Raw genomic sequence first — 14288 nt, 5'->3', positions numbered from 1 at the left:
TGAGGAAGATGATGTTTTATATAATATATTCACCTAGTACACTATAATCATTTATAAATAAGGCTACAAAAGTGACAAGATTTTCTCTATATGAAAATAATGTCTTAACACCTAAAAAAAGACAGTAACACATGAACCTATTTCTTTATTCTAATAAAAAGAAACTTCCCAATGTCCCAGGCTCGATACTCTGACCACCTAGACCAATGATTCCCAAGTCTGATCTACTGGCATAAGAATCACTTCAGGTGCTTGTGAAAAATGCAGATTCCAGGGGCCAACTCTAGACCTATTTGATTTCTAGGAGCTCAGGACTGTGCAGTTTTAACAGTTCCCTAAGTGACTCTCATATGCCTTAAAGTTTGAGAATCACTGCCATAGACAGTCACCATATTCTCCATGAGTCACTCCTATGATTATTCAAATATTTCCATAAACAAGGAACCAAGGTCCCAAAGCTGGGATCAACATTACCTTGTCGCCCTTCATCATTGGTAAAGAGCCCAGTGTCACTGCTGCTACACACACTGCTGGTTTCACTGTAAAAAGAGTAAAACACAAGAGAACTCATCAGCTCCAGTCAAAAACAAAGCACTGTACACTTATTTTGGTTTTCAAGCTTCCCTAATTTCACTCCAACCTGTTAGTCAATCAGATATGTAAATTTCATCAGGAAGCTACATAGTTTTATTTTCCTCCCCAAACAAAAGAAATATAAGAGGAGAATTCTAAAATTTTCACTTATATTTTAAAGTACTAAAAAAATCTAAAGTCACTTTGTTAGTTTAGGACTAGAAAGCTATTAAAGCTCAAAGACGTAATCTCAACCTAGTTTGGTATACTCAACAACACAAATTTACAAACTTACCAAACAATTTTATTCTCAAATATTGCCAACTATCAGTTTCAAATGAAGCTATGTAATTTTAAGACATCTAGCATCTTTCAAGTTTTCCCCCATTTACAAAGAAGTAAACAAAAATCCATGAACAAGAAAAAAATATGACAAAACTTATGTTTTCTGAATTTACTGTCCTCCTTCATATCGAGCAGATACACAAAACTCATTCTGAAAAAAGGAACTAAAGTTAAAAACAAAAATATAAAAACAAACTTAATTTGAACTCATTGAAATATAACTTTTGTCCCACGAAATTCTGCCCTGTTTCATTTTCTGAGCTATTGCTCACAGTTGATTTTGTTTCTTCTGATGGTGTGCTTCTAAATTTTATTTATCTGGTTCAAGAAAAACTTCTCAATCCTCTACAGTATTAGCTATTTCTTTGATTGGGATTATTTCCTTCCAAGAGAGTCAAAATTTTTTTTTTCACCTACTCTAGAAGATGCAAGAAACCAAAGCAAGGAAGAAGCATTTTCACCATGCTGTAGAAAACAAAGGCTTGGCAAAATCCCAATCTATATTCCTGGATCAAAAATCTGAAAATATTTTGTATTTTGCAACATTTCCAAATGTCCTTCCAACACTAAATCTTAAAAATGCCAATTAAATTAAGGAGCAATGCTTTCCTCACTCAAGCTTGTCTCTGAATACCAGATGCAAAAGATCTGTCACAGAAATAGTCAACAAACAAATCCTATTTCTTTTTTTTTTTAAGTTCTGGGATACATGCACAGAATGTGCAGGTTTGTTACATAGGTATACATGTGCCATAATGGAACAAACCCTATTTCTTCTTTTTTTTTTTTTTTTTGAGATGGAGTTTCGCTCATTGCCCAGGCTGGAGGGCCGTGGTGTGATCTCGGCTCACTATAACCTCCACCACCCAGGTTCAAGCAATTCTCCTACCTCAGCCCCCCGAGTAGCTGGGATTACAGGCGCACACCACCACACCCAGCTAATTTTTGTATTTTTAGTAGAAACGGGGTTTCACCATGTTGGTCAGGCTGGTCTCGAACTCCTGACCTCATGATCCGCCCACCATGGCCTCCCAAAGTGCTGAGATTACAGGCATGAGCCACCGCACCCAGCCCAAACCCTATTTCTTTATAGATTCTTTCATTTTATTCTCTTGTGTGCTTAGTATAAGTTGGGCCTCTAGCTGTATTACCTAATTATTATAACATTGCTAGAAAAGCAACTGAAACACATCCAACTGAAACAACAGAGTTAGTGTAAAGAAAGCCATCTTAACCTGCAGCTCCAAAGGCTTTTGCTCCCAACATTTTACTAGGAAATTCTTCATCACTTAGATTCTGCAAGTAACATTTTGCTTTCCTTGTTTTTTCACATCTCTCTATCTAACCTTCCCACCAGAGCCTCTTTGAAAGCAGAGGCACCCTAGGTAAGCCAGATGATTGGACATGGCATCTACTTTCTGACAAGTATATTATCATAGGAATCAAGCCGAATAAAACACTATGGAACCCTCTTGTCCACTGTTAGCTAAACACTGTAAACTTGGTACTGACTTGAAAATGCTTTCATCTCAACTGCTTTTCTTTCCAAGTTCTGAAGACGAACTGTTTGCCTTTCAAGGTACAATTAAAGGGTATGGTTTTCAAACTAGCAAAAATTCTCAGTTTTAAAACTATAGATCAATAGTTTTTTATTCTATATTCTTTTTTTTATATTTGTATATTCTATCTATAGATCAGTGTTTTGGTTGTATTATGTTCTGTAATTTGAAACTCATACTTACTGGTAAAAGCAGAGTCAATAAAGTAAAGACCCAATCTCAGTACCAGAAACATCAAGAACTACGGTTCTCAGCTAGAGACAATTTGCGGCCCCCGTCCCAATTTGGCAATATCCAAAAACATTTTTGATACTCGTGATTTGAAGCAGAGAAGGAGGAGTTGGTGAACTACTGATATTTAGTGAGTGGAGACCTGGGATGCTGCTCAACATCCTTCAATGCACAGCACAGGCCCACAACAGAGAATTATCTGGCCCAAAATGCCAGTAGTGCCTAAATTGAGAACCCTGATCTACGGTGATGAACAAAGCAGAGGGCTGGGAGAGGTAGGGTGTCCCGTTTAGGGAAACTACTTGAGAAGAGAGGAGCCTGTGCACGTTAGCTGGATGCAGCAGTCAACATCCCATAGAAGCAACAATACCACTTCCTTGCCAGGGCTGGGCCAGGGCCTCAAATGATCTGAAGCCTCCAGATCCAGAAACAATCAGAAGGCAGCCGGACCTTCAGACAAACTGCTAGAACTGAAACTACTCAAGAGTCGTACAGTTCACCCTTCCTTGCCTAACTGGGGCAGAAAGAAGATCCAGTAACCATGGAAGAGAATGATCTGGCCAGGGAAAAAAAAATATCTTGCTCATCTCAATGTCCCCAGTGCCTAACATAGCACCTGGCACATATCAGACATTCAGTGAATGTTACGTAAATAGAATGAACTTGTTCTAGACACCTCTGTTGCCTGCCCTTATACGGCCTTGTGGCATGTCACTTCAACTGTTTAGTTCTATTTCCCTACATGTAAAATGTGGATGGATTATTGAGGATGTGACAGTATGAGGCATGTGACCCTGCTTTGTGAACTCTAAAGCAATACACAAATGCAAACGATGAAAGATTAGAAAGCTACTTCTAGGGTACCAAGTCTGTGTCTAAATATTATTTTAGAGGTTAATAGTACTAATTTCCTCACTGACAACCTTCTCATTAGAACAGCACTCTAAATTTTATAAGATGCAAACCTATTTTCATTTTAAATGGAAAAACAAAATGTGGCCTATGAAATCTATTATTTTTCCTGTACTGGGATTCATCCAAAAGAGAGGAGGCACTACTCTCAGCCAAGATCTACAAGTGCCTCAGGAAGGGGTTTGGTACTTGAACTGAGTTTATTCAGAAAATTATTAATACAGAAGGCTATTATTAATGATACCAAAAATATCATTCACTGAGTTCTACTGCAGGCCAGGTAATATACTAAGCACTTTATATTAATTATTATGCCGCTTCTACCCCCAAACTCCACAAGGTGAATACATCAACCTCATGTTACAAATGGAAAGGGGCTTAGAGAAAGTATGCAAGTTACCCAAGATCGCACAGCAAGTGAGCATCAGAGCCAGGTTAGTGTATGCCTAAAGCCCATGCGTTCACTGAAGGGCCACTACAACACAGATGGTGCAGATACTCATCTCACTTACTAAAGTCAATCCTATGTTTCTCTATTCAGAAGATACCTTTGAATTTCAGGACTGTTCATTCTCCTGAAGATGCAAACAGATTAACTGAGCTAGGGAAGAAGTGTTCCTTTGCTTTTAGCTACTTAAAACTTTCAGGCACAGCTGAAACTGTAGCTATGCCTTGACTACTATCCCTTATCAGCAAATAATATATCATATATGCTGAACCCTAAGAAAACTAATTATAAACTCACTTTGGAAAGAAGCTCTCCTCCTTAATGCTGTATCTTGAATTTAAGTAACACTCATTTTCAGCATACTGACATAAAATACACCAAAATATACTCTCAGGGACCCATACCTCACTTGCCCTTATGGTTCCTGAATGCTCTTCCTTTGAAATCGAAGTAAAAACATCCTCTTAATGAGTTCAGGGGAAATATCAGTCTGAGAATACTAATTCCTGACTTTAGCATCATACAAGGCTAGGAAAAGAAAGTTTCAGAAGGCCAGTAGTCATCTGTGGTAATTAACCAGACTCCCAAGATGACTCCCAATTACCCAGCCTCCTATTAATGCACACCCCGGTGTAGTACTTCTCACACTGCACCAGGATGGTCTGTATAACTGATCGCACACGGCAGAAGCAATAGGTTGCCACTTCTGCAATTAGGTTATACAAGACTGTGGCTTTCATCTTGGGCCCTCTTTCTGACTCTCCCCACCCCTCTCAGATCACTTACTCAACGGAAAGCCAACTACCATGTCCTACGGATGCGGATGGGCATGCGGAGAGGCCCATGTGAAAAGGGACTGAGACTCTAAGTCCAATAGCTTTATGAGGAAATGAGCTCTGCCAACAGCCATGTGAGTGAGCTTGGAAGCAAATCCTTCAGCCCTAGTCGAGCCTTGAGAGAACTGAGGTCCCTGCCAACAGTTAGACTATAACCTCGTGAGAAGACTCTGAACCAGAACCATCCAGCTAAGTCACTCTCAGATTCCAAGCGATAAAGTATTCATTGTTTAGAGCTCATAAGTTTTTTCTTGTTTATTTTTTTTGAGACGGAGTCTCGCTCTGTCGCCCAGGCTGGAGTGCAGTGACGCAATCTCGGCTCACTGCAACCTCTGCCTCCCAGGTTCAGGCAATTCTCCTGTCTCAGCCTCCCAAGTAGCAAGGATTACAGGCCTGTGCTACCACGCCTGGCTAATTTTCATATTTTTTAGTAGAAACAAGGTTTCACCATATTGGTCAGGCTGGTCTCAAACTCCTGATCTTAGGTGATCCACCCGCCTAGGCCTCCCAAAGTGTTAGGATTACAGGCGTGAGCCACCGCACCCGGCCTAGAGCTAGTAAGTTTTAGGGCAATTTTTTCTGCAGCAACAGATAATACAGAATCTTTATAAACTCTTTGTTGAAATTAATTCCCTTCTTCCTAAACAGTAGCTTCTAGTTTCAACAAAATAAACCCCTCTGAATTCCCAAAATTGCCAGGGGGAGCAGGGGGTGGAAAAAAGCACGGTACATCCTCTGATCTGAGAGCTTGCTAATTCTTTCATACTCCTAACCACAGAAGACTGTAAAGTGAGAACTGAAAGAGTAACTTATACCTGTTCCAATTATAATAAGGAGGTACAGAATTAGTTTATCACCTACAATCAAAAGTTGGTATTAATAAATTACCATCTGGGTTTGTTTCTCCCCATTTAAGAGCTTATTAACCAAGTAGCTTAATAATAGGTGTTTTTTGCATCTAATTAATAGATATCTTAAAATAAAGTTTATGGCTTACATCGTTATTCTAAAAAACTTTTCTTAGTAAATAATAATGCACTTAACAAAAATAAAAGTTGTTTCAGAATTTAGAAAAACATGGAAAAAAGTCACTCTTAGATCTACTGCCCAAAGGTATTTTTGTTCTATCGTTTTCCAGTTTTTTTCCAGGGTAGAGGTGGCACACTGGTAACCCTTTGTAATCAGACTTCTGAATCTAGTAGTAAACAAGACTGAGGGAGAGGTTATTCAGAGAAATATCTCACATCAGTTCCGAAATTATTCCTATAAGTAATGAGAATATATAATAAAAGAATTTCTTTTTCAGTTTCATTCAGACAGTGCCATGAAAGGCAGCAACCTCCCCAGGTTGACAGGTTCGATACTGTGACTAGTACCATCAGGTATACTTTGCAGAGACAGAATTTTCCTCAGGACTCTGCTATTGAGCTGGGGGCTGTGCCTCAGAGAACTCCACCCATCCTTTCAAGACTTCCCTTTTCTTAGAGCTAACAGTGATTCATCTTCAGGTAGATGGAACGTCTTCTCACAGTAAATTTTTAAAGAGCATGGATTCTGGGGCCTGCATATCTAAGAATGTCTGAGCCACCGCACCCAGTCTTCAACCCCTTTTAAGATTTTTCTTTCCTTAGTCCTGAGCATATGTGAAAAAAAGAAAAACTAAAATAAAATATTTTTTTAAAATCTCCGTCTCAGTAGAAGTCTCTTCTCATTAATTTTCACTTTTAATCTTAAGACTTAATTTTTCAACTCAAGAACACTTTTTTCTCTTCAGTTGTATCTTCTTCTCCAGCACTTTGGTTTCTTCCCTGGGAATATTTACATACTCACAGACTTGGTCTCTTTGCTTAGAGCTACTAAGTTTTAGGGCGATTTTTTTCTGTAGCAATAGAGAATACAGATGGCCTATTGCCAAGATTTCCTCAAACTACAAGGCTGATAGAACCGCACTTGACAATGAAATGGAGGCCCACGTTAGAAGTGCTGAGCCTGCCCTGAAGGTAGATAGCAAGCCCCTGCATCCTTTCTCTACAGTCACCTTGCAGTTCAGAAATGCAAGGCCAGTTTCAGTCAGAAAATCAGGCAGCTACAGGTTGAGGCAGGGTGTGGTTCTACCCTTCTCTTCCCATTGAGTATCATTCAGTTTCTTTTTTTTTTTTTTTTTTTTTCTGAGACAGAGTCTCGCTCTGTCGCCCAGGCTCGAGTGCACTCAAGTGCAGTGGTGTGATCTCGGCTCACTGCAAGCTCCGCCTCCCGGGTTCACACCATTCTCCTGCCTCAGCCTCCTGAGTAGCTGGGACTACAGGCGTCCACCACCACGCCAAGGCTAATTTTTTTGTATTTTTAGTAGAGTCGGGGTTTCACCATGTTAGCCAGGATGGTCTCGATCTCCTAATCTTGTGATCCACCTGCCTCGGCCTCCCAAAGTGCTGGGATTACAGGCGTGAGCCACCACGCCTGGCCTGAGTATCTTTCAGTTTCTATTTGGTGGCTCTAACTCCCAGAATACACTTGGATAGGGAAGCTTAGTGTTTTCTGTGTGTATTTGTGTTTGAGGGTAGGAAGCAGTTATAGGGTATTGAGTCCTAGAAAGTATAGTCTTCAAGAACAAAGATTCCAGTTGACATGGGCAGAGAAGTGCATTCTGGAGACAGTACATTCTGGAGACTGCAGTGTTTTCTACACCTTCATTTACGGCACACTCCTGGAATGGGGTCAGAATCAAGCAGTGAGGGTTAGATGATCCTATCTCAGTCCAGCATAGCTGTATGAGATAAAAGCCTCTCAGTAGCACTGGGAGCACTGGGCTAGGGGCTCTGCATATTCTCTTGGCCAGCTCTAGATCTGAGAATGGCAGTTACCTATGTCCACGGGAGTAGAGAAGGGGACCAAGGGTAATCTATGCACCCTTGCTGGCAAATACCAAGAGGCTTTTGAACAAATTCTGCAAAATAAGAGAAAAGGGAATATCATTCTAAAAGTTGAGAGAAAGAATGAATCTTTGAAGATGACTGCCAGTGGGAACCACAAGAATTCAAGTGGGCAGTTGAGGCTACTTACCAGTTAAGACATTACAATGGTGGGAAGTAGACTGTGACTGAAAAGAATCACAGCATCTCAGTGTTACAAGGGATCTCAGAAGCCTTCCGTTCAACCTTCTCAACTCCACAGCAACTAAGTAAGCAGTCATCAAGCCCACGTTTGAATCCCCCCAACTGATCTAGAAGTTATTACACATTACATGGTGAAACAATTCACTTCATTTTTACAGAGTCCTAATTTTTAGAATCTTATTTTTTATCCGCAGCAACATTTAACACTCTGTACTTTCTATCCCTGAGTTCTGTCCTGTGGAGCCACACAGAACAATCCCAATATTTCTTTTAAGAGGTAGACTCTTTTAAGAGATGGATGTTTCTTTCAAGAGATAGACCTTCAAGTACAATAGTACCATATCGACCTCCCAAGCTGTGTGTTTCAGTTGTCCCTAAGGATACTAGCAGAACTGTGAATATACCCACATAAGCACACTATGCTAGCTATTCGAGAATCTCACGTGCAATACTACCAACTGCAACAATGGTAAACATATTCTTGGTCAGCATCCCTACTTACAGAATAGAAAACAGAACACCCCCACCTACCATACATATTCTTTTACACAGCTCCAGGAACCCCTGATTAATGACCTCCACTTGCAAAGGAGGCTACTTACCTTAACCATGAAATAATGAATGCTATTGATCCAACAAGCTACTGCTATAGAGTGTTATTGATCACCCAATCTTTGGTTAAAATGGTCCTCATTTAGCAATTTCATTGTCACAAACACCTGGAGCAAAGCACACTCATAATTAAAGAGTCTGGGGGAGTTAAAGTGAGAGGTGATGGACAGAGATCTCAGCTTTCTCCCACTTATTCTTGCTTCTGAGCTATTGTTTGTGTCAGAAGGGATATTGATTTTCTATAAAAATAAGAAAACAAGAGGTACCAAAGGGCCGCAGAAGGTCAGCCTGGGCTGGAGAAGGAGGGGGTAGGTTTAGCACTCTATCTCTGTCACTTGCCTTCCAAGAGAGGAGAATATTTTCTTTCCTGTGAGATCAGCCTCTAATACATCACCTTAGGAAGGCTCCTGAATGTGACTTCTGGCCATCACCCAACCAACTCACTTATGAAAAAAAAAAGAAGCTAAACTATATTCAAGGGGAACAAACAAATGATGTGTTAGTAAAGAATAGAGCAAAATTAGGCTACAGTCACCTAATAGCTAATAGCTATTAATAGCTGCTATACAGACAATTTAAATAAAGATCAGTAGAAAATAATTTTACAGTAGTTGTTCTGCTTTAGAATACTCACAAACACACATACACAGAAAAATATTAAAATAATAGTTTGATCTCTATGCAAGCAGAAAAAAACTACTATACTGTAACCATTTTTAGTTCCTCAAAACTTGTGAGGGATTGGCTGGTGTAATATTAAAGGAAGACGAGAAACAGAAAAGCAAACAAATATTGATGAGGTCTATACTCCATGTTTAGGTCGCAAAGAGTGAGTTTAAGGAAATTAGAAATAAGCTGATTGAGACACACATTTTCAAATCTAAAACACCTAATACATGCTTTAAAAAAAAAAAAAAACTCTACCATTGACTAGGCTAAGCTAAGCTTAACAATCAACTTCATCTTAATAATCTTACAATGTGGATCATTACTCTGACAACCCTCAATACCACTGCTAAAAAGTAAAATTCTACATTTTGATCCGTATGTGAATAAACAGTGGCACATCCAAGTAGATTTATGAAAGGGTAACCAAGAAGATTCTTGAAAGTATTTCTTTTAAAAATGCAGGGAAAAAATAAAGTAGAAAATTATTGACAGAATCAACTCATCAAGACAGTATAATATCCAAATCATATACTATTATCTCCTTACACTCTTATAATGCCAGTCCTTTTTAAAGGTGTGCCTAACAATTAAGGGAGATTTTAGTTCCACTCTCCTCTTGAAGAGAGGCTGAACACAACATGCAGTCAAAGAGTAAGAATCACCCCCTTTCCCCACAGAATGGATTCAGGGGGAAAAAATACAAAGCACTTCTGTTTGTAACTACAAATGAATCGAGACAAGTCAAGGGGAATTTAGAACTCCTAAATAACTAGAAGATTTTAAAGAACTTTCCTCAATGCCGTGTGTGCCACCACTCCACCCATTATTCCTTCACAGCTACAAGCCCTTTAGCATCTACATATTGAAAGAACTCTGAAGTGAGGGGCCAGGATAATAGCCCAAATGGGTGAATGAGTTCTCCTCAATTTGAAAAGAGTTAAGAATTTCATAAGAATTCCCATCCACTTAAGTTATCCAGACTCTCAGATAACGAGAATTTACATTATTACATCCTGACTAGAATGTGCAATAGATGTGTCTGGAGTAAGAAGGAACAGAAAAGAGTGAAGCATCTCATGCTAGAAAACAGGCTCTGCATCTGGAGCCATACTTGGGCTGTTAGAGCGGACAGAGTTAACAGTCGCTCTCTCACATACAATTATGTCGTAGTTTAACAAGAAATTAAGGAGAAGAAACATACACAAAGCTACTATCCCAAAAGGCTACTTTTAAAATCACCATTCTCAATACTAAGAAGACTTCTATTTGGTATATATGCTCAATATTAAAACAAACTTGAATGTCTCAATAGAGGGTTTCAATAGTGTGAAAGGCTACAAGTTGACTAAGCATTTCGTGTTTGATTAAAAATAGTCTGATGAGGGAAAAATACCTTTATAATCCAAACATATACATATAAATTCTGCAAATAGACCTTAGAAGGAATGAGGCATTAGAGGAAAATTAGGAAAGTCAAATTATGAGCCTATCTCAATATAGTCTCCAGACTGGCAAATATAAAGTTAATAAGAAAAAGTTTAAAAGCTGGATTAAAAACCACTCAAGAAAGGTACAGGCATACAGACCTAAACAGTTTTTCCTGTTACTGACACAGCCTCACCTCAGTGTTCCTAAGATTAATGTCTTTGTTTTTAAGCTAAACTTCAGAAAGGTCATATGTTCTACAGTTGGGAAAGTTAAATTGAGACAGAACAACTCAAAGGGCAGCACAACATGGTGGTTAAGAATGAGCTTTGGAATCAGGCTTGATTCCCAGTTTTGGCACTGGGTGACCTTAGGCAAATTATCTAAGCTCTTATAACCTCAACTTCCCTTCTGTAAATACAAATAGTGGTATCCACCATATAGTGGAATTGTGAACATTAAATAAGAGTATATGCTAAGTCCATAGTACAGTGCCTGGCCCATAGTTAAGTGCTTAATAAATGCCAACTAATATTAACAATAATAGAATACACTGGCTCTCAACTGGGAGTACTCAATCCACCTAGGGATCACCCCTGGAGGCTTTTGGGTTGATACAATGAAAAGGGGGTGTGAACAATGCAGAGATGCTAAATATTCTGCAATGCACCATAAAGAATTGTTCCATCCAAAACACCAATGGCATCCTCACTATTAAGAAAAAGATAATCACAGATTAATATTAATAACATTAAAGTATCAAGCTGGGGGGTATCAATGTTCCTAGGACTATCTGAGATGTAAAAAATAAAAAGTCACCAAAACTACACTTACATTTTTAAACATGTACCCATTAGAGACAAATTTTTCTGGCTTGATCACATCTGATGTAAGACTAATGGGACTCGGTACTGCTATTTTCAAAGCCCACCATGTGTTCAGACAATTTGAATGTCAGCCATAAAAAAAAAAATTCAATATAGTCAAACCACAAGTAGCAGAAAACAGAATTATAGCCAAAAAGCATCTAAAGCCATGATTCTTAATGAGGACAGGCAACTTAACGGAACATTTATAAACTCCGTATACCTGGCGCTAGCATTTTCTCTCTCACACACACACACCAGCCTCTGCTGAGACCTGAGTTCTAAACAACAATATTTATGTACAAACTATATGGCATAATAAGCAGCAAATTGTTTTTTAAAATAAAATTATTAGTTTTGCATTTGAGGTACGGATTTTAAACAGTTTTTAGAAACAACTGTGTTTCTATTATATATAGCCTTCCTGACAGAGGGGAATAGACTCATGAATGGTACCTTAAAAAGCTAAACTACTGATTGATTCAAGGAAGGCTTCAAAGTCAATACTAGAGTGGCTGGTTTGAAAGAAGGTAGAACCCACTAAGACCATGGATGTGCACTTTGGGAAAAATTAACCAGGAAAATCTTTGACTTAGTAAGGGAGATCTCACCATTCTGACATGTTCTCATCAGAGCCCTGTTTTTGTTCATCTGTTTCACACTCCATCCTTTCTTTCCTTCCTGTTTTGCTTAGGAAAGTCCTATTTTCTGCTGATTCACACAATCCGTGGCCTGATGAGGTCCAGGGAGTATTCTCCTTCCAGCGGGACAGACGCTGCTTCTTAGCAGACTTGAACCTGCAGCCTCTCTCATAGCTCCAATCTGACACCTTCAGCTTCTGCTGAAGGCTAGCAGCCACCTCTGATGTCACTCGCTTCACCTTCCGCCTGCGCCTGAGTGGTCGACAAGGTGCATTTTCAGTAAAGGAGTCAGATTCATGCCAAGAATGTTGCTTACTCTTGACAATGGCATTGAGAGCTGGGTGTCGTTTGGCTACTACCATTGTGTCATCAGAGTCACTAAAATTGGTCACTGGAGCCACTTCTCGACAGTCCTTAGTGGCCTCATCCAGACTTGACTCAGAGGCCTCGCTGTAGCAGCAGGTATGCTCTGCCAGGTGAGTGAAGTCAGAACGACGCTTCCGACCTCGGCGTTTCCGAAGCTGCCGCCTCTGCTGTCGGGGGCTCAGCGCCATCTCCTCCCACAGTTCACCAAGCTTATTCTGCTCAGATGTCTGCTCCAAGGCTGAGGCTAAGTCGTGTACCAGCTCATCCATGAGGCCACATCTGCCAAAAGGAAGTTTAGGGAAAAAAGAAAGAAAGAAAAGAAAAAGAAAAAGAAAGCCTGAAAAAGGATCTGTTGTTTTGGAATAATTTGATGAAACAGATCATGGTAGTCCACAGTTCTGCCTGTCTAAACAAAATAAGTCACCTTTCATCTGGCTACACTTAGATTCTGTTCCTACCACTTCCTTAAGCCACTAAAAATAGATGTTTTGTCCCTTGTTAAATGCCTGAAGTCAACATATTCTTAAGCACAAAAACCTACTAACCAGAAGACAACTGGGACAGGACCCAAAACAAATTCGGGGGACTAGATCCTTCTCTCTTTTCCCCAATTAAACTTGTCATTGAATTACCTAATGATGAGATCCAGAAAGATTAGAGACTGTCTCACTAGACAGGAGTAGAAAAACATACAACTTCAAAATCACACTAGAGTTGTGGAAACACAGAGTAGCACATGGTCTCATCGAGGTATTGAGAATGAATGAAAAACTGTTCTTTGGCCTGGGTCACTGCTGACAATGACCATGGCAGAAAGAAACAGAAAGACAACTTAGTGACACCATTTAAGGAAGAATGCAGTTTTCATGATCCAAGAAATTGTAGTGACCCAGGTTTGAAGTCAGAATGGAGAAGAGACTAAGTTTGCACCCATTCTGGTACCAATTACCACCTGGAAGCTACCAGGTATAGAACCTTATACAGTATGTCATATATTTTTGAATAATTAACAATTTTTAAGCCCCTCTCCTACCCTCCAGAAAATAAATGTTGGTCCTAGTTATGTGCTTCAGTGCCACACAATCACAGAAAACTAGGATACAATAGCAGCTGAAATGACAGGGATAGGGTGAAGTTTCTAAGATTTCTGGCCAAACTGCTTTCCAAAATTTCTTATTTTTCTGTTCATCCTCAAACCAAACATCACACTTCAGGGGTCACTTCAGAGGCAAACATTTCAAGAAATGACAGTAGTAGGAGCAATCTTCAAAATTCCCCCTTAAGGGGAAATATTTAATTTGTACAGCATCTAATTAAATACATATTAAATTTTTAGCACTTTTCTCTTGCCTCTATGCCCAAAGTATTTCAAGATCAGCTTAAAATTCTAAGTGGTGCCACTCTCTGACCATATTCCCATTCATTCAGTTTTCACTTTGCAAAGGGCTTTCTAAAACCTATTTTCATGCTGTGCCTATGCCAATGAACTTAAAGACAGGAAAACAGTCCTCTGGCTTATCTGCCACACATGTAGGAGCAATAGTGACACCTACTTCCAAAACTACCATACAAACGAAGCTTCTCAAAGTGTCCAAAAGCACATACATTTAAACAAGACCAAGTTCTTTTAAGCATTAAGAAGTGGTTTATCAACACCTGTGAAAAGAAGGGGAAAAAATGGAAAAAAAAAAG

The 14288-nt window shown here is 39.4% G+C and overlaps 1 protein-coding gene across 7 annotated transcripts in view; it reads right to left on the bottom strand.

The window, feature by feature from the left end:
- GPATCH2L (G-patch domain containing 2 like) overlaps positions 1-14288 on the bottom strand; it is a 77294-nt gene that overhangs the window by 61969 nt on the left and 1037 nt on the right. For 6 of the 7 annotated variants that reach the window (XR_010130798.1, XM_063698046.1, XM_055361041.2 and 3 more), the window contains 2 exons: positions 12201-12875; positions 475-539 (listed from right to left, as the gene is read on the bottom strand). Coding sequence is in view for 6 of the 7 variants with exons in the window: in XM_055361041.2 (XP_055217016.1) it covers positions 475-539; positions 12201-12875 (740 nt within the window). In the remaining variant the exon portion in view is untranslated. Of the gene's footprint in view, positions 1-474; positions 540-12200; positions 14253-14288 lie in introns of all 7 variants that reach the window. The other variant, XM_063698045.1, reaches the window with a different exon arrangement.

Source organism: Gorilla gorilla, chromosome 15 (assembly GCF_029281585.2).
Source record: "Gorilla gorilla gorilla isolate KB3781 chromosome 15, NHGRI_mGorGor1-v2.1_pri, whole genome shotgun sequence".
Classification (NCBI taxonomy): domain Eukaryota; kingdom Metazoa; phylum Chordata; class Mammalia; order Primates; family Hominidae; genus Gorilla; species Gorilla gorilla.
The sequence above is the reverse complement of the archived record's forward strand: the minus strand, read 5'-3'. Positions and strand labels throughout refer to the sequence as shown.